The sequence below is a fragment of the Poecilia formosa genome, unplaced genomic scaffold, assembly GCF_000485575.1.
Source record: "Poecilia formosa unplaced genomic scaffold, Poecilia_formosa-5.1.2 Scaffold257, whole genome shotgun sequence".
Taxonomy (NCBI): Eukaryota; Metazoa; Chordata; class Actinopteri; order Cyprinodontiformes; family Poeciliidae; genus Poecilia; species Poecilia formosa.
Window position 1 is genome coordinate 604,145 of NW_006800196.1, and position 21,217 is coordinate 625,361.

General features: G+C 39.3%; 1 protein-coding gene across 13 annotated transcripts in view; it reads right to left on the reverse strand.

Moving 5' to 3' along the window:
- Positions 1-21,217, reverse strand: part of fmnl2a (formin-like 2a) — a 56,295-nt gene that overhangs the window by 15,163 nt on the left and 19,915 nt on the right. For 6 of the 13 annotated variants that reach the window (XM_016680814.1, XM_016680810.1, XM_016680817.1 and 3 more), the window contains exons 3-11: positions 18,231-18,311; positions 13,090-13,166; positions 8,213-8,296; positions 6,563-6,718; positions 5,145-5,183; positions 4,586-4,630; positions 2,590-2,698; positions 2,324-2,400; positions 366-459 (exon numbers count right to left, since the gene is read on the reverse strand). In XM_016680814.1, coding sequence (XP_016536300.1) covers positions 366-459; positions 2,324-2,400; positions 2,590-2,698; positions 4,586-4,630; positions 5,145-5,183; positions 6,563-6,718; positions 8,213-8,296; positions 13,090-13,166; positions 18,231-18,311 — 762 coding nt within the window. The remainder of the gene's footprint in view (positions 1-365; positions 460-2,323; positions 2,401-2,589; positions 2,699-4,585; positions 4,631-5,144; positions 5,184-6,562; positions 6,719-8,212; positions 8,297-13,089; positions 13,167-18,230; positions 18,312-21,217) is intronic. The other 7 variants (XM_007570278.2, XM_016680818.1, XM_016680819.1 and 4 more) reach the window with 3 other exon arrangements.

Sequence of the window (21,217 nt, forward strand, 5' to 3'; positions counted from 1 at the left end):
TGTTTGCTAAAATGAGGCTGTGGTTAGCCCCTAGTTCTCTCCCTGGCAGCCAGGATACCTCCCTCCAGACAGCCACAGGTCAGGAAGGCTATCTTGAACATCTGTCGCTGTGCTTTTCTGAGCTTTGATGCGCCTGACGAATCTTGTTAACACGCACGGAGCGGTTTTGTCTGATGGGTGGGTTATCCTGTGCTACACAGACAGACCGGTATCTCTGAACCCTTTGAAGCAACGCCGAGGGGGAATCTGCCGGAGAAGCATTCCTCCAGGGCCGAGAGATTGTTTGAAACGACACAGTCGGAATGTAAAGACTTAAGGGTCTCCCTAAAGAATCCCCAGTTTACCATTCTTTAAGCTGGTCATACCTCCTTGAAGTTGTCAAAGGCGGAGAGAATAATTTCATGGCCTCCTCTCACGAGACAAACTGCCGCCAGGAGCTCCAGCACCAGAGCTTTGGTTCTGTAAAACCACAGAGAAAGTTATGGCAGGAGAGGTTAGCAAATGTTATGTTTGCCAGTAGAGAAGCAAATATAAACTTAAAATGTAAAGTCAGTAGTGTTAACTAAATATCATAATAATAACCCCTCATCAACAACACTGCAGCGCCTCGCAAAGTGTCATCAATTTTTCCACACTCATGGCTGCAACCACAAACCTCAGTGTGTGTTTATTTTGAATTTATAAGACGGACCAACACAACGTAGTGGATAATTTTCAACTGGAAGGATGTTTTGCTTTTTTTTTTTCTGCAAGTAAAAGTCTAACTTTAAAGCAGGGTTAAAAAAAATCCATTATCTGAGAGTGGAAGAGTACATTACTCTGTGTGTGAAAACACCGATTGTACGTCACCCTGTATACATCATCCTAATCAGGAACTATTGTCCAGGAAAATATTATTAATCATTTGACAATTTGTTTGACTGTGATGCTGTGGGGAAGTTTTTCTTCAGCAAGAACGGGAAAACGGGTCAGAGTTGATGAGAAAACAGATGGGAGGCAAATGCAGAGCAATACTGGAAGAGAATCTGTAACAGACTGCATGAAGATGGCAGACTACGGTGGAGGTTCAACCCTAAAACTACTTGTGGGGCAAAAAAAAATGAGAGCACAAAATTTATAGTATTGTGAAGATATTGGTTTACAAAAACATTCTCGTCTTTACTCAGCAACAGGAACTGGATTTGGGTCAGTCCTCCATTAAAGAGCTTTCTGCGTTTGGCCAAATTTATGCATTTTTAAAAACTGATCATCAACTACACGTGCTGCAGGGCAGATTTATATCCTGTCTTTAGTTGTAATCTGGGACTGAACAATATAATTCGGAGTGCTACGAATGGCCCTGGGCCATATTCTGAACACCCCTGGTTTAGCTCAAAGCATATTCATGACAATATCCTAGTCAAAGTACACACCCAAATCTAATCCAGAATCTGTGCAGAGAGACAATCACACTGAAATCAAGCTGTTTTGCAAAGAAGAATGGATAAAAATGTCACATACTGCAGCTGTAATTGGAGTGGATAATGGTTCTATACAGAATTGGCACCATACATTTTAGCCTTTCATTTGTAAAATAATTATTTCTCTTTCGCCTCGAACGTATGCTCTACTTGGTATTACCATCACATAAAATCCCAATAAAAATAAACATTGTGGTGATAATGTGACAATGTGTTCAAGTGTTCAAGATAGTGTTAATACTTTTGCAAGGCTATGTTGATTATATTAGGAGCATCAAATCATCAACATGGCATTTGTTGAGTATCAGCATGTTTGTGTTGTTTTCATTTTATTGATGCAGGATTTATTTGCCTGAAGGAAAGAATATGTGACATGTGATGCAAAGAGGTTTCACATCAACTTTTCAGGACATCCTGTAACCTTTGGGCATTGTTTGAGAACTCATGCATCAATCCATCCACACACACACATACACACACACACAGGCACGCACACAGCAGAGGCTTTCCAGCAGTGATCTCTTTATGCATCTGTCTGTGTAGAGGAGTCTGCAGGTAGAGCTTTTTATCTTCCTTCCTTCCTGATGGATGTGTCTCAGAGCAACGAATGCACTTGTACAAAACGACACAGCTGATACTCTGAAACTATGGTTGTAATTTTACTAAAGCACGAAATCTAAACTGAGAATACTGCAGTAAGAAATTTAACTGCTTAAAAACAAACTAGCAGCCACAACAAAAAACATTTGGAAGGAAAGAACAGATTTTATTCACTGATTTTTAATTATCTGCAAAGTGTTGCCAACTTTCACTTTGATTAATGTCCAACAATTACATTTTCACGACTTCTTCCTTGATCTTACCGTGGATTTTTATTGTTGAGACTTAGTGCAATTTCATTCACAGCATGTGGGTGTGACATGACCATGTTGAAGCCGTACTGCAACACAAATATAATGGAGACAAAGACAAATAACAGATTAAAAAGGGGGCAGACTTTAAATATTATTGTACATGATGAATAAGATATGGAGGGACAGCAGGGGAGCAAATTGAATTTAGCTTCAAATAGATGGTTGTGCTTCAGCCTGAAAGGTCATGTAGTCCCTGCAGATAAAAGAAAGCTTACCTGATAGTTCATGATGGCACGCAGGCACATGATGCAAACATGGACGTCGTCCTTTTTACAGACGAGTCTGGAGTTTTTCAGCGTTCTCCTGCTCGGCAGAGTGCTGCAGCTATAAAACAAAATGAAAAGATTGAAGAAAAGTTGCTAAAAAGGGAAAATGGTGCATGGGTTTCTAAATGGAGTGTCAAGTCGGTTTGTGTCTGAACACGTGGGAAAAGCCTGGATAAGCAAGAGAACAGATGCTATTTGTAAATGAGAACAGTAACCCAGCGCCTTGTTCGTACAGAGAGGCTGTTAAAGTGCCAAGCCACCTTACAATACCACAAACAAAGGCTATATGATCTACTGCCACACACAGGGGCCACAGGATGGCTGCTTTGTTTTAGCTTGATGTCCTTCACTTACATATCAATCACAGCTAACATAATAGCAGCCAGTCATTTGCATGCAGCACCGTGACTCTGTAACTTTACGAGGACAAAAAAAAAACAAAAAAAAAAACAAGGCTTCTGAGATGACGTAAGTGCTGATCCAGTTAAAGCAAAACTGTTTATTTGCAAACTTTACAAACACAAGTTTCAATTTCCAAGTCCAAGTTCAGTAGAAAAACATTTCTTCAGGCGATAGTTTGACATGCTGATTCCTGTCAGACTCCCTGCCTGTAGGTAAAACTTATCAGTGAGTCACAGCAGAGTTTTTTTTTTTAAGGAGGCAGCAGATTTCAGATGAAGATGGTTAGTAAGTCATCTTAAAGCTTGCATAAACATTATGTGTTAGAGTTAAGGGAAAAGTACCTCACAAAACCAAAATAATCAAAATGACAGCTGCATATTGGACAAGTTATCCAAAATAATACAGAGGAGTAAAAAAAGAAAGATTTCCCTCCCAATTAATCGTCATCTTAACAGAGGTGAAGTGGAACTAAGAACAGGAATAAATTCACAGGAAATGAATGTGCTTTGACATGTCTGAACGAGCCTTTTGTTCTCTGTTCTGCTGAGCAAATTTATACCTTACAGAAGAGAATAAATAAAAAAGGGAATAACTACACCAAAATAAAAATAAAAAACAATTCAATTGGCTGTTGTGTTTACAGATTTCTGTTCATAATGACGGCGAAAGCAGAGCGCAGTCGGAACATTAGTCATTCATATTTAAGACATTCAAAGCCAAGCACTAATCTTACAAAGCAGAACTTCAACTTTGACAGTTGGTTTTAACTGGAATTGAACTGAAAAATGTAAGGAGGAAATTATGAATCATGTCAAAACATGCGTAAACATACTTGCGTGTAAAAGACGTAATTGCCATGTGACGAATCCAACTGCGCTTTAGAAACAAACGATAAACCTATGTGCACTATATAGGCGACACGCTGATGGAACATAACCGCAGCTTTCTTACACCAGTTGACTCTGTGTTGGAGCAACATAGTAAAGCTGCTGCACAGTTCTCCAGCTATGATAAAATATACATCGCTGCCAAGAAAATGAGACCACTGGATCAGAAATGTAACTGCCTGAGTGATCCAAGTGAAACGTCATCACAAAAATAACATAGACAATGTCGGATATAGAAATGGCGTCACTTTACTTTAGACATGACAACACAGTAGTTTTAAACTTCAATGTATTGAACTGAGATTCAATAAAGGCATATATGTAAATGACTTGGGGACAAAAAAACAAAACAAAACAAAACAAAAAAGTCCCAATTGACATGCAGACCAAACAAATTAACAAACAAGGTTAATTTGCTTTGTGAAAAATCTGATTCATGTTCTGGAGAAGGACAAAAACAGTTTGAGCAGGAAAGATTTTTAGGTTTATGTGAGAACAAGTCTAAAATATTTGTATTTTCAACAATGCAGACCAGTAATAACAGTTTAATTTGTGCCACATGGAAAAACCAAACACTAGAACTACACTACAGGCTATAAGATACAGAACTAAGATGTCTACATGTTGCTAGCGCTCTCCTAACTCCTCAGACATACCGTTTCATCTGAGTAAACTTTGGACAGTTGAACGAACCCGGCATCCTACAAGAGGCAATTTGAAGAAAGCAAATACAAATGACTTAGTTTGGCTTTAATAAACCAGCTACAGATTATTTTTAATACTACCTAAAAAGCAAAAGGTAGATTCTCTGTCTTCATCAAAACACAGAAACATTTCTAGAAGCGATCTGTAGAAGCCATTTGAGAATCTAGGCTAAGTTCTGCACAGGAATGTCATTCGAGGAGTAACACAAGCAGCACACAAACAGAAACAATGAGTGCAGAACAAACCATTTACTCCAAGAGAAGCAGAGCTCAGTCACATGAGAATGAGGAGGACTAGGAGGAGGGAGCAGGATTCACAAATAATTCACTTTCCTGACAGAAACAGCAGGACAAATAAACCAGACAGCTCTAGCAGGGAGGTAAAAAGTACAATAAGGAAGGGGTGCTGTGTGTGGGGATGTATATGTGAGCGGCAGTCTGTGGTCGCAGCATTTTGTGTGTTCATGTGCATCATGTGTGCTCAAGAGGGAACGGGGAAGTGGCAACCTGCCTGCTGTCGAAGAGTGGCGGACAAAAGAGCAGATGACTACTGATGAAGACGGCGACAAAAAACAGAAGAGACGGTCAAGACAGCTGAAGACACTGACCATTTTCACAAACTGAACATACTCCAGAGCAGTGACACAAGAGAACCAGCACCATTTACTTAACGGACTGGAACAAGACAAATAAAGCACCAGGATGAAGTGGTGGAAACCACTTTTGTCCAGAGGTTTTGTAGGTAGCTGACGGACATTCCAACAATCGATCTTTGAATTATGTCATGTTAAAAAAGCAAACTTCACATCATTTCTTGCCTGTGTTTTTTGTGACAGACCAACAGAAAGTAGCAACAAGGTAATGATTTGCATTTGTATTCATCCCATTTACTAAGATAAATGTTCAAAAAGTCTGTCTCTGGTTGTGCATTGCTGGGAGACACTGTCACAAAAGATTTCAATGTATTTGCAGCAACAGATAATTTTACAACACATCTACTCATGTCTAACATGTCTTGGAGATGGACTCCATTTTTCATATTGTTCCTTTCCACTCTGTGTTGGTCTATCACACAAATACCAGTAAAATAGATTGTTTGTTGGATTAACATAACATTTCAGGAAGTTTAAGGGGGGAAAACGTCTGCAAGACACTAGTTAGACATATCTTTGTCTGAGTCTTGAATTAATAGTTGAAATAAAGCGTGTAAAATATGTCTTATTGTATAGAAATATTACATATGTGTGTGTGTGTGTGTGTGTCAAACTGCCACAGAACAATTCACAATGAATTGCCCAAATATTTTCGCGCAAAGGTCTCAAAAGTTCATGTGGCCCTTGACTCAGTAATGCTCTTTGTGTACGAAGTGCTCAGGTAAACCTCTTCAAATTAAGGATTAGAGGCAACAGACGTCAATACGACTTCTGTACTGAGAGAATAAAGCCATGACAGTGGGAATTAGAGAAATGATGCATGAACGAGTTGGATTTGGGCTTCAAAGTATATATTAGCCAGGGCCTTGTGAATAAACAGCAGTGGAATCCTGTGTACTGAGGATTTGGAGTTAGTTTGGTGTTTATAAATATTGCCCCGGAAAGAAAAATGACCTACAAAAAGATCTAGTGTGTCGCCTGAAAAACTGTCAGTAATGTGTTATAATCATGAGTCTGGGCAGCCAAAATCAAAAAAGAAAAATCCAGACAAAAAGATTTTTTCCCCCTTCCATGTGTTCTAAGCCATTTAAAGTCTTAGAGACCCCATGACTACACAAAGAGGCAGCTGAGGCATCATAAGAAATGTGTGACTTCTCAAAATAATCACACTGCTTAAGCCAAATGCTGAAAACAGAAAATGGGGAAGGAACACAGCTGCTGGGTAACTTTGTCACCATCAGGTAAATGTAGAAACGCGCAGTGATGTTTGTAGTACCGTAACGTGGAGTGTCGGCCGCCACGAGTGATGCCGTTCCCCGTGATGTTGGGTGGCAGGGTACCCCCTCCGTGCAGGTCCTCTATGGACCGGCCCCAGGTCTTGGACTTGTCCATCATGACATCTGTATTGTTTTCCAAGCAGTCGCCATCAAAACTGGAAAATGAGACGTAGATGAGTCAACAAGCTGTGCAAAACCTTTATTTTGCAGTTATTTAACAGTCTGAGCCACAATTAAGGACCACCCAGAGACTTGCTATACTTTGGCTGAAGCAGCAGATTTATTCCCTAAATGTTACCAGATAAAAAAAAAAAAAAGAGCAGCTTTGTTCAATCTCAGTACTGTTGCTGACTAGTTCAAAAGAAGTAAAAAGCTGTCAATGGAGCTAGTATTTTTCAGCAAAATGTTTTACTATGCACATTTTTTGGTTGCCTGTTGTTTTTAGAGCTGTTGTTTTATGATCACTGAGGCATAAAATTAGAAGCGTCAGAGTCTGTTCCATAGTATGTCTAAGTTAATGGCTTTCATTTTATCTTCTTTTACCTTTCACATTTTCCCCTTTGGCATATTTGTTCTTTTTTGCTTTTCTTTTTCGTATCAGATCATTTTGATAGTGTAAAAGCTTGTGGCAAGAACTTTTGAAGGAAAACTGCAATTCCAATAGGTTTAGCTAAACTATTGGAATGCTTACTCCGTTTGTCTTTTGTCATCTTCCAATACCTTTGTGGCAAAAACTGACGCACGTCAAAAATGACATTATTGTACATCAGCATTTTTTCAGATTCATCTTGTATACTTCAGGCCTGATTAAAACTGCTGAGCAATCAATTACCTTTAGGATTTAAACACTTTCACTGCGAGTTTGTAATTCTTGACAGAATGTTTGAAAGATCAAAGATAAGCAACAAAACTGATTTGATTGCATTATGTATTATGTACTGCCAAATTCTGTTTAAACAACTTTGAGTGCAAAATTCCCCCACTGACTTCCATTAAAATCTTATATTCTTCACTGCTACAAAAAAAAACATAAAACTTATGAGACTATTTCATTTTTTAAAAAGGTGAAATGTTTGACCTTTAAATTTCTGCCAACTTGTTTTGACCAAAAAAATAAGAAAAAGTTAAAACAGCAACACTTTATCAAGTTGTCATATGAACCATGACATGTCAAAGTCTAATGACCCAGCGGTGACACCACTGTGGTTTTTTGCGCTTAAACATGTGAAGCTAAACAAATGAAATGTTTCGTTGAAGTCGGTAGTGACTAAGGTATTTTATACCACCGACCTTATGTGCTGCTCCACCACTGTACAAATATAATATTACAGGAAACCTCTGTAATGTGGACAAACCATAATCACACATGCTGAAGTCAAGCGATGAATTTAAAATTAAACAAAAAAGGCCACGGGAGCTCGAACAGGGACTCTGTTCGAGTGACTAATAATCACCCAGTCAGTTCATGAATAGCAGCATACGGCTGCTATGATACACAATCTGCTAACGACGGTCAGCGAGTGACTCAGTGTTTCTGACAGCAGAGACGGTGGAGCTGGCGCTGAGTGGAGAGGCATCTGTAGAATAGCAGCGTTGTGCTGGTTCCTCTGAAACACTGTTGCCCACAGAGGATGCATGCAGGGACTTACGTGACGGCGTACTGCGCGAATGAAAGGTACTCCACCAGCACGTCCAGGCCTTTGTTCTCTTCATTTAAGAACTCCCTCACCCACCTGAAAAACAAACAAATATAGAAGTTTATTGCAACATAAATTTGCTAGTAAACTGTTGTGGCCATCAGTTAAATTTGAATGGACATTTACAGAAATAAAAGTGTAAGACAGATATGTTTGTACAATTACAGGAAAGTGAAGCAAAATAACACTGCTGGGAATTAAAAGCTTTTGTGTTGTTTTCTTGTAGGACTCTTTTGAGTTTCTTCTATTCTGGAGACTTTCTAATCGAGCCTTGTTCTGGTTTTCTGATTCTGTCTGAGTTCTTAAGATCTTTAAAGCATGAAAGAAAATAAACACATTAAAAAAGTTGATCAAATTATATACTTGACTTCCAAGAGTGAAAATGTGAGTTTTTTCTTTTAATGCATTTAAAAAGCTTTCAGAAACCAAATCACCGATTTGTTCATATGCAGCTTTTTCAAATTTTATGTTACCTATTAAGCTGCCTAGAATTCAATAAATTTTTTAAAATAAACAATTAAAAATAAGCATCCCGTCTTCCAGAGCAGTAGATGAATCCCACATGCAAGGATTTATTCAAACAGAGACATTCACAACGTGTGCATCATAACTGAGCTAGCCTCTCTTTAAGTCCTAAAGACTTGCAGCAGCAACGACATTGACGGTGGTTCTATAAAGTACTGACTTAAGGTTCGGTCCAGTTCCACCCATACTGCAGCCCTGATGTCTTTGCATGTAACTGAGCGAGGCATCGAAGCTGTACCTGACGTCATTATTTTTGAAACTAAACAATGATTTCGATGTAGCCGGCCGAAGCCACTTCCTCAGAGATGCGGCGGAAAACTTTCTCTTTCCTCGTTGACCGATCTAGTTCGTTCTGTACTCGTTCATCAGCGAGTAAGCATAGGAAAAAAATTACCTCATCACGGGACCAGGTAACAGCAGAATATTGAGAGGAATTCATTGCAAATTAAAAATAATAATAATAAAAATATTTATAGAAGAGCACTCTTTATAAAATACAGTAAGAACAGATTAGTAAGAGCCAGCTAGACCCGATAAATGGCTGACTGCAAAACAACCAACGGCTGACTCTAAACCAATCAGCTGCTGAATTCAAAGCAGCCCCGCTTAGCCGGCCCTTTGGAACCACAGCTCTTCTGGTTCCAAAGAGCCGGGTAGAACCGGGTCAGAAGTACTAATGCAAAAACGGTCGGCCCCACTTTAAATCTGTGCCGTGCCGTTCTGTGGCGGGCCTTGCAGTGCGAAAGGGGCTGTAGAGGGGCTGATTACAAATACATGCCACACTTTTCAGATTTTAAGTTTGTTTTTGTTTTTTCTTGTTTTTCACAACCGTGTATCATTTTTCTTTCCCTACAGAATTATGCACTGCTTTCTGTTAGTCTGTCAAATTAAGTCCCAATAAAATGTAATGCAAATATAAAACTAATTGGACAAAAGTGTCACGTCTTTATTTCTTGTAGTCACAAAAGCTTTTGACTGATGTCACATTCATTAAAACTCTTTAAAGATTAAGTGGCTGCGTCTTGATTGGCCCCCCATGTGGTGTGACTGCATGGAGCTGGACAATCTAGTACAAGAGTCCAGTAAACCGGTGTCAGGCAGGGCCGTCGTCTTAAAACAGACTGACGGAGTGGCTTCGTTGCCCGTATGGTGGTCATTACCACAAGATGCTGACAACCCTCCCATTCTCCACATGTTGGTGACCACAGTGCAACATGTCGGACACAGGCAGGCAGGCGTGGAGCCAGGGTCGGCGTCAGCAGAGCACGCTCAGGGACAATCCGCCCATTATGCGCAGCATGATTGATCAAACTTTCCGTTTCACCTCTGAAAAGAAGCAGCAATTATTCACTGTGTCAGTGGGTGACATTGTTGCTCCGTTTCAATCAGCAGCTCCTGACCTCTCCGTGTCCCTCCCCCGCCTCCGTGGTTAGCTCCTCATTTGTCTAACAGAGACCGACTTCATGTAATCTCGTTTTTCAACACAACATCTTTTAAAAGAGTTCATCCCTCTAAACAGTGGTTCAGCTGCTTTGCAACACGGGCATCGTCTGCGGCTGGAGTCGTGTTTTGGTTTAAAGAGCAGAATCGGTGTGTAAACAGTCTGTAGGAGTGCAAGAGCCGCTGCTGTCAGACACATGAGATAATCTCAGAGTGTGGGTGAAACTGACAAATTGAAGAATATATATGTGTGTGGGAGGGAGGAAGAGAGAAAAACAGAGGGTTTAGATGACAGTTTAGACTGAAGAGTGTTTTTGCCGTTTCAATAGTCTTTGGCCACCAAATGCTCTCTTGGCTGCATCCTTCAAGATCTGCTGCTACCACCTACTTAAAATGCTCATCTGGTCTTTACTAGGGTATACATTTACTTAAACCTAATTACAAGTCTCCAAAAACAATGGACATATTCCAAACTTGAAATATTTATTAAGCAAACATGAAGCCAAAATGGAAAAGTCATCAGTAAACCCAGTGATTCACCAGCAGCAGGATTCAATGACATCTGCAGCTAAGAGTAACTAAAATCCAACAAACCCACCTAGTTCCAACATCAACACAAAAGAAGGATATCTGCTCACATTATAGTTTCTCCAATGCTTTCTAAAGGCACTTTCTCAGCATTTCAATCAGGTTGACTGATTAAAAAGCCATTGTAACATGTTTCCCAGGACATTTTGTTGAAGATTTGCCGCTGTGTTTGAGATCAACAAATAGTCTCTAATTTGATACTTAAGCACTCTGGAATCCAGAAAAGATCAAGGTTGACTCTGTGGGTACGAGTTGCACAGCTCACGTGGCTGTGAAGAGAATGTAAATTATGAATCCTCCACCACTGAGCTCAGTACGTTTTTGGTCACTGCCAAACACATGGTGCTGTGCATTATGACCAAACATCTCTTCTTTGGTCTCATCTGCCCAAAGCATATCTCAGTCCCTGTCTTGTGGTTTATTCAGAGATAACTGTGCAAACCTTCTAGATACTTACTTCTCCTGTCTCATTCAAAGAAACCAAACTTATAAGATCTTTTTTCCAATTTTACTGTCAAGAACTTAAAAGCTGACGACCAAACCGAAGCATACATTGTGTAAAACGCAACTCTTGGGGTTTTTGTAATATCCAAGAACTACACAGTCTAACCTTGCTTTCACCAACAGTCTCAATGTTTCCCACTTATGAAAATTATTTTTCATTTACTCATGATGAAGTTTGAAGAATTTGGAAGCGGATTTGTAGCCTTTCACTGATCAACGAGAAGAAACATTGGCTTGTTCGACGTAATTGCTGATGTCTTTCTGCCCTGACATTGTGTTGACCAGCAGACTCCAGAACAAGAAGCTGCAAAAAAAAAAAAAAAATCCAGCTTTCATAGAAGTGGTCACACTTATAATCCTGATAATCAGTTAATCATAGGCTTTTTGATCCAATGAAAGCAGCAAGGGTTTATTTTGGTTTTCCACACTGAGATTTTTATAATTTTTGAATTAATTTTTACTTAATGAGTACTGACAGCATGGCATCTGTGTGAGTTTTTATGATTCAGTTTAGATTTAAAACTTAGAAGTGCCTCTTATGTGTAAAATCTTAAAATTAGAAGAGTGTGTCATTTCTTTTTTCTAGAAATGTAATCTTCAGAGTCAATCATGTTTCTTCCGGAGAAAAATGACTAACACATTGTGAAAGATATGATTGTAGTGAGAATTTTTATTTATTTATTTTTTTTTATCCGAGATAAGATTTGACACCTTTGTTATAAGCTGTATTTAAAGGTTTACTTTCTGTTCTGGTAGTGTTTGTCTTGGTAATGCTCATAGCTGTGGTTGCTAGGGACATGCATTCCCTGTTTTCACACAGGTTACAGGATTCCTGCAATTTTTAATGTAAAAAAAAAATTCAGACTTTTTCAAGCTGAACTTTTCAGAGTCAATAGTCCATTTCAAAGTATAAAATGAGGCCTGAAAAAGAGAAAAAACAAATGAAAAGAAAAAAGAGGAAACAAAGGATACAAGCAAGGAAAAAAATCTGAAATGTACATATGTACATATTTTTCAACATTCATGTTTTCTTTTTTCATACTCATCTATACCTGGAGAAACTTTGCATCAAGTTCCAGACGCTTTTGTTTAGGCCAAACACTATTAAAAAACACAGACGTAGACATCCCTTGTGTCTGTAAAGCAGAATTTCTTTACAACTATAATTGGAATTTGGATCTAACATATCCCAGCATGCATTAGGCCTCATTAGTAACGCACCCATCACAGCCCATGGAGACGCAGATGTGTGATCTAAAGCATGAAAAAACACTGAGACTCTCTGTGAGATATTGATCTGTGCTCCAGGCTGACTGTACAGCTCTAAATCTGCACAGGTTTAGACTTGTTATCTCAGAATACCTAACATAGCACATGAATGCACCAGTGTTTCATCTATTGTGAAATCATCATCGTCTGTGTAGCAATATCCACATTAATATCTCATCATCGGAATCATGGACTGAAATGCTACAGTGGCGCGGCCAAACTCCAGCGAAGAAAAAATGTGTTTTCCTTCCAGAGGCTGCTCATGTGTCAGCTGCTCCGAAACAATCCTCCGATTCATCTTTTCTTCGCCGCCACATGGATTTCGGTGTAATATTAGGTCACAGCACAGATAGGAATGATACAAGGGAGGGGGAGGCTGGGTTTAGCATCGACGTCTGCATCTCCTGGTGTCTGGAATGCCAGACTTTTCCCCCTTAAATCGAACATAATCAGACACAAGACGCGTTTATACTACACAAGCTTCAGCACAGTCTGTGACTCACCCTATATGATTGGTCCGCAACGAAATTTCCAGTTCTCTCAGGACTTGGGTGGACTCTTGTACCCTCCGTCTGAATTTCTGGGGAAGGAAAATAAAATTGGGGGGGAGGTTAGATTTCATCATACCCTAATAAATCAACATGTGGTAGGAACATAGATCAGGGACATTTTTTGGCTGAGGGGAGCATTTTTTTCCAAAAAGAAAGGTCAGACAAACACAAATGCAGATATTCTGAAGTGAGAGTGAGGAGGGAGTTCAGCACGTACTGATTATAAAATCCGAGGATAAAAAATAGGGGCCGAGTCGTTCCTCAACAGAAAAGTAGCTATTAACAAGGCTATTAAAGATGAAGAGCTGACTCACTGGAAAAAAGCTACAGTTCCCTTGTTTTCCTTCTTTTTACCTCAATTGTATAGCTCATACAGTCAAACTCTCAACTAAAGTCAACCCTGTAAAAAAAAAAAAAAAAAAAAAGCTTTTCTGACACCATGATAAACACTTCTAACGTGACGTATATCGTGTACAATTTAAAATACTAAATTTGTCAAAGCACCTTTACATTCAGTTTCAATCAGATTTTCAAATTTATTGATATGTATTGATATTGATGCTCTCATGGGACAAACAGTGGAGAAAATATTTCCAAGAAAAATCGTGCTTTGGGATCAAATAAAATTGATCCCAAAGCACGATGCTGCCATCACCATGTTTCACTGTGGTCATTTCTTTCGTAATAATCAAGTGTCAAAACGCACCTTGCTCCTGTAAGTCTATTAAATAGTGCTAGTTCAACTACAATAAGCCCAATCTTGTAATTTAAGGGCAGTAGATTCTGTCTTTAAATAGCTTCAACACCCAGCAGCTACGTAAACAAACAGAGATTCTCGTGTTTGTTACTCAGGCTGCAGCTGCTATAAAAACCTGAAGACCACGCAAAGGTGAGACTCAGCTCCTGATCGAGACAAACAAAAACAAAAGTGAATATGAGCGGAGGATTACTATGTCCTTTTTCTCCCCAATTCTGGCTCAATAGTTATCTGCAAAACTGTAGACAAGAGGCCGTTTAGTCTGTTACACAACCACAAGAACAAAACAAGCTGAGCGAATGACCCGTGGCGATCAAATGGGCTGTAACGTAATGAGGAGGGGAAAATCCCCACATGAGACAGAGTGAAACCTCTTCATAATGCAGAAGAAAAGCTAAATGAACTTTGATCAACTAAAACATCGTGAGCTGTTATTTTTACAGCTCACGATGTAGCCATGATTTTATAAGTTTATCACTTGCATTTTAGATGATCCGACAGGAGGAACAGGAAAACTGTAAAATACTATGGATTACAGTTATACATTTAGTTCAGGATAGGGTAAAATGAGCTGTAAAAGCACAAAATCTTAGGTATTTTTTAATCTAGTTTCCTGTACAAATATCTTTGTACACTTGAAGACAAAACTAACTTACAAATAACTTTTCAGCAAGATACGGGAGCTTGGTTTAAGTCAAAAATTCCTTAAAGTTGTTGAAAAATGGCAGATTATTTCATTTATAGCATGGGAAAAGTGTCTTATTATAAGTGAAATAATATTCCAGTGGAACAAGTACTTTTTCAACAATATAAAGGATTTTTTTTAATTAAAACAAGCTCCCACATGTTGCTGAAAAGTTACTTTTAAGTTACTTTTGTCTTATTTCAAGTGTACTAAAATATTTGCACTACAAAAAATAGACAAGAGGTGATTTGGATCAACTGAGGAGTAATGAATCCATCAGTTGATGAATGAATTTATTCTCCTCTTGCTTTGAACTAGAAAATACTCCTACCAAATTCCAAAATTTCCTTGATTTTTCCAGAATAAACAGGAGCCCTGGGTAACAGCTGTCTTAAAATCATCAGTGGTCCAATCCTCCACTCCTGCCTTGAATAAATTTCAGATTAGACCGGAGACTTGGATAAGAAAAGAACACTTGTGTGATCAACACATTGTAAAACACTCTGTAAAACATGGAGAAGGTTGAAGCGGTGCTATAAAAGTGTGGACAGAAAAGAAGAGACGAGACAAACCCTCCCAGTCTCTTTCCATGAAGCGTTTATATCTGGGAGGAAGCAGAGCTCAGGCTTGTGTCAGCCTATTATTAACATCCACAGAGAAGAGAGCTGTTCCCACAGCTGATTCTCTCCAGTGGACATCTCTGGTCCAGGGCGGTGTACGTTTGAGGAGATGAGAAACAGAGAATCTTTTTTTTTTTATTATTGGGGAGGAGTACTTAAAAAAAAAAATAGGATATGGAAAGCAGAGGACATATTTCGGGGTACTGCGCAGGCTCTCTCAGCTCCCCACCAAACCCCCACAACTTTAAGTGCTACCAGCTGCATCACAGAGAGAGCAGGAAGAGACAGTGGGAGAGAGAGGCTGAGAGGAAAGGAGGGGGGAGAGATGAAGAGGAGACAGCAGGGAGAATGTAAAGGAGGGAAAAGTGAAAAACTGAGGTTTGGGGAGGTGTTAGCACAGGAGGGGTTGTTCTGGAAGCAAATCAACGACTGATCCATTCTCGGGGACTAGCTAGACTGAGGCTCTTCCTCTTTGGCTGCCGATTGGCTGGGAGCTGCTTGGAGGAATGCACGAGAGCCTGCCTATGGAAAGCAGAGGCAATGACCTCCAGCTCTCTCACAGTGGCACAAAGTGGCAATTGTTTGAGTTGGAAGAAAAGGGGGATGGAGCAGGAATGTAGAAAGAAGCCCATAACTCTCTCTTCCTCCGTGCCCTCTTGTGCTTAGTTTTTTGTCTCTGCTGTCGTCCGTCCATCTCTTTGCCCCTTCCCTCAATAAGCGCTCTTTAATTCAGCACCTCTCCTTCCCTCCTTCCCCATTGCTGCGCTCGCTTCAGTCTTTCATCTTGTTGCTGTGTGTCTGTCCACTTCAAGCTTTCAATCGAGGCAAAGAAAAGGCGCCAGTCTCATGTCAGGCTAATTTTACACGACAAACGTGAGGCCACTGGAGTTAAAAACAAGGCGGAAGAGAATTGAAGTGACATCTTCTTGGGAAATCTTTTATTAAAGCTGATTAACTCTAAATGGGGGGGGGGGACATGGGGGACAGTAGATCAGCTCATATGATTGATCTTCAATGGCAATGCCGAATATTTATTTATTTTTTTTTTATTTCCTTTATTTAACCAGGTTTACACTTAGAAAGGTTTCAACATGGTCACTTCCTCTGACAAGGAAACATTTGACATGCTGGAAAAATACTTGAAGGATAAACGGATTATGTACCTATTCCAACTCTTGCTCAGTTTACAGTTAAACCTACTCAAAACATGTACTGGAATAAGAATAGAAATGTTCTACTGAAAAGTACAGTATGACCATTTACCGTACTGCATCTGCACTCAAAACATTTTTGGGGCTCCTTTTGCATAAATTACTGGATCAGCGCATCATGTTATGGAGGAGGCTTTGAGGAAGCCCAGGCTGACTTAATAGTGACCTTCAGCTTGCCTGTCTTTTGTCAGATTTTAGGACCTTGATTTCCAAACAGATTTAAAAATTACTTCTGATAAGAAGACTGATCATCTAAAGAGTGGGCCGGGTATACTGAGCAACAGCTAAAACGTATATTTCCTAAGCCCAAAAACATTAAAAAAGAAACAATATAGATATCAGGGAGACGGAACGGGGTAGGGCAAAGTCCCTCCATTTCATTCGTTTAAGCTTTCAACTTCTGTCGGACAAAAAACAGGCTGGATTCAGAAATATAGTGATTTGAAACTCTTATGACTTACTGTTGTTTTTGTAATGCTAACCAAACATATTATCATTAGATGCCAAAGGCAATTTAACACATCAACACTATGTAATCCTTCAATCTCTGTTCTAAAATTACAGTAAACATTGTTTCGACATTGTTTAACATTAAATTCACTGGTGCTGTTTGCTTTCCTTTCAAGAAATCAAATTAAATTAAAATTGGTTTTGACACGCCAACAATTCACAAAATAGGAGCTCGGAAATTTGCCCCACACTCCGTTCAGTGCATCTTCAGTCTAAATCTTCTCACACTAAACCTGTTGTTGCAGACGATACGATGATTTAACCTAGACATTGATAGGTCTACTATGCCTGAAACTCCCTGCTGTCACTTCTTTTCTTTATCAGATTCTCTAAATACATGACTCCTCAGGCAGTCGATTTGCCAACCGCAGCACTGTAGGCCTGAACTCATCTGCATTTAAAAAAAATTACAAGGCTTAGATTAACATGCTTACTGAAAAGGAAACTTACATTTTCTTGCTCATATGTTATCAATTATTTGTTGTCGTAATGTTTTCTTCCTGTTTGTAATTTTTTGTGAAGAGTCCAAAATGTCCCACGTCAGAGAAGCTTTCAAAACAGCCTCATAAAAACTCAGCCGTTTCTCTGTTTTTACAACCATAATCACAGTTTTAGCTTGCTTTAGTTTGGTCATGCCACCCTAGTCCTGTCATTGTGGTTAAAACTTTTAGCCACAGCAGCTTCAGACTGAATTATTCAGTGATTTGTTCTCGTTTTGGCAGAGTTTGTTGCTTAATTTGATTATCACAGAGGCAGGTCTCCTGGCGTTTCTCGCCACAGCTTGCACATCCAAAGACAAAAAGACTTCATTTTGGCAAACAAAAGAAGTTTGGCTGATACTTGTCCACATGAAGCTCCTCCCTAGCCTCCAACTTTCTCCCTCTCATGCAGCCAAGCAACACATCCAAACGCGGCTGCTAAGGCGACATAAAGGCATTTTTATCATATAGATAAGAAACTCCTGATTATTTCTTTCAGGAGCCTGCAAAGCTGCAAGGAATTGTCAATGCAGGAATATGTCTGCCTTTCCCCTGCTCATTCCTTACCACAGAGCAGCACTATTAAACACTGGCCAGAGGTTTCTCAAACCAGGGCGTTCCCGATAAACAACTGTCTGCTTTCTCACTAATCTGCAGTGTTTTGCAACTTGAGTTCCCGAGCTGTCTCCCAGGGAACTCTTCAGTGCAATCTTTCCTCAGCTGTGGGGATATCCTGAACAAAAGTAAGAAGGTCAGGAGACTTGGGGGTGGGAGGGGGCTGAAAGCTGCCAGGCCACCAGAACAGGAAAGCATGTTAGACTGAACACTCACCTTTCGTGTCACTGCAGGGTCTAGATAGCTCCTTAGCTTCTGGAGATAAGTGTGCGGCGGGTTCTTCACTTGGAATCGCTCCTGTCAAAGGGAGAAAAGAACATGAGATTAGAGAGAATGAAGGGAAAAAGATGAGGCAGAAATAATGAAAAAAAAGACTCCAGAAACACACATCTAGATTTTTTGTGAGGTCAATTATTTAGATGGTCACACACATCTATATCACAATGTAAACAAAAATACACGCACATCCTTATTTATTCTCAGCACAAAGGAAACTTTAACTCGCAGTGAGCAGCCATGCACAGATGGGAACTTTAGATTATCTTCCACTTCAAGAAGGAAAATAAAACAGTTCCTCCATTCATAAGCGGCTGCAGACATGACAAACCCTCATATGACTCGTTTCATATTACATAGAATAAAATCCGTCACAGAAAGATGCCGTTTTCTGTCAAGGTTTTTATCCAGTTTTAACACTTCTTTACATTTTTTTTGGTAAATGAATGGTTTAGGAAACATGATTAGAATCAACTTTTATTTGTTTCTCAGTGGGGAAATCACAATATAAAGGAACACAGAGATGTACACAACTAATGTGGATTTCTACTAATGACACCAAAAAGAGTTATTTATAACAGGTAATGTGTTACATGCCTTTAACCTATTAACTTAACCTTAAAAATACTTAACTATCCCTTTAAGGGGAGGAGGTTTTTTAATACCTCATGGGTTCAACAAAAACAATTACAAAAACAAATCCCAGGAGATCACGAGGCTTTGCTGTGAAAAACTATTTCACTGTAGATGTACAATAACCCAAGTTGAACCAACCACCAGGTTTTAAGCCCGCACCATTGTGCTCTAAATATAAAAACAGGAGATTAGTCTAGGATTTGGATCAGTGTGTTGAGCGGGAAATTGTATTTGTTTCAGACTGAGAACAGCACCACAACAGTTTATCAGTGGTGAAACTTCAATAAGTATGGCTAAATTGTTTTTAAAAATTAATAAAATAAAATAAGAAAGAAGAAGAAGAAGAAGAAAGACGTATTCCTCGAGGCAGACTGAGCAATTAGTTCTGGTTAGTGTTTGCAAACACAATTTTGGCCCCTCTGCTTGAGCTGTACAAGCCAGAGAACAGCGAGGCAGCAGCGCAGTCACAGAGACAGACTGCGGCTTATTCCAAAACAAAGACAATTAAATCCTGATTACATATTGTTCTGAGCTTGTTACGTTATGAGACACAGCTGTACAAACAGACGGCGATAAATGAAGAGGGAATAAGATGGATTGTGTCTGCAATATTCTATATGTTTCTATTTTATTTTTTTCCCTCATGTTGGAGAAAAATCCAGAGTTAGTCATTTTATTTCTTCTTTTATACTTTGAAGTACATCTCAGATGAAGATGCCAAAGAGTGTTTCGATTACATGTGCCCTTTAAGAAACTAAGTACGTTAGGAAATCACACATGTGCTAATCAGCTCAAGGATGGCTGCGCGTCCAGTCCACACACTCACCAACCCAAAGCAATGGTTGGTTGGGTGAGCAAATACATTACATTTGGAGGAAATAATTTGGCATTGTGGTGGTGATGTCAAATTATACTCAAATGTTAATGTTTCCACCATTTGTTTTTGTTTTTTTGTTTTGTTTTGTTTGTTTTTTTTTTTACTGGTTTTGTGGTGAATCTTTTAGCAATTAAAACGTCAGAAATTATTTCTAAAAAGTTGTGCCTAATACCCTAAATAGAAAAACAGTGTGGCCAAAACATTTGCCAATCCAATGTAGAAACACAGGCAACTCTCCACACATGAGCCATTCACCATTGTCGAGGCACACCAAGGTTTTAAGACGGGTACAGATTCAAAACCACAACATTCATTCTGGTCCTGCGGTATAAAGTATTTTAATGAGTAACCAGAGAAAGTCAGTTTTTCCTGGTTGTATGGAGCAATGAGTAATACAGCAATGTCTCCCTCCTCCTGTTACTAGGACTTGCATGGGCAACTGGCTAAAAGAAGAACCCCCATATTTTTTTCCCTTTCAACTTAAAAGCTTTGAAATTTGGGAAAATACCTGAATGCAAATTTTAACTGCACCAAACAGCACAGATCTATAAGAAAAGTATTTCAGTTATTTAAGGAAAATAACAACCAACTGAAAAAGTCCAACTCCAAGTATTTACTCAGAGTGTACTCAAAACGTACCACCAATTTAGAAAATCTTGTATCCTTGATTTGACTCACGGATGTCCAAAAAAAAAAAAAAAGCGACTATGCAAACATGACAGAGTTTGTAATAGAACATCTCCCATGACTACCTGCTGTACACAGATAGTAAGATGAGATCAGCATCACTACATTTATTAGAGCCAGAAAAACAGGAAATACAAGATGAGAGCAAAGACAAGACGAGAGCAAAGACAGGAAAGAGCGTCTCTCTCAGAGGACAGCAACAGAGAGACGAGTCTGGTACCCAGCAACTCTGCGAAAATACAAAGTGGATTACAGTCCAAACGTAAAATAAAATGTGAGTAACGCAAACCAGCCTTCAACCCACATGGTTCCTAGAAGCCTATATGAGTAAGGTTGTCGGGGCAACAGGTTGAAAATAAAAACAACGTTTTTTGATTTTTTTCAAAGAATCTGTAGAGTCTGCTCAAGTAAAAGAAGTGAAGCAGTTGTTTACACATTGTAGTTAAAACCTTTGGATGTTTTCAAGAACATGGTGTGACTGCAGACGGATGAAACTGTCTGGAAAATGCCTTGTTAGCAGGAAAAAGGTCACAGTAACAGGATCTGGCTGTTGTCTGCTCTGTGACTTTTTTTCAAACCGTTTTTATTAAGAAAAAAAACTCCTCATACTTGCAACAACGACTTAAAACTTCAGCCTAAAGGGAGATTGGTGGACAGAAAGGGTCTACCTTTTGTCACGGTTGCATGGTTACTCTAAAGGATTCACTGTAACTATGGACACAGAATA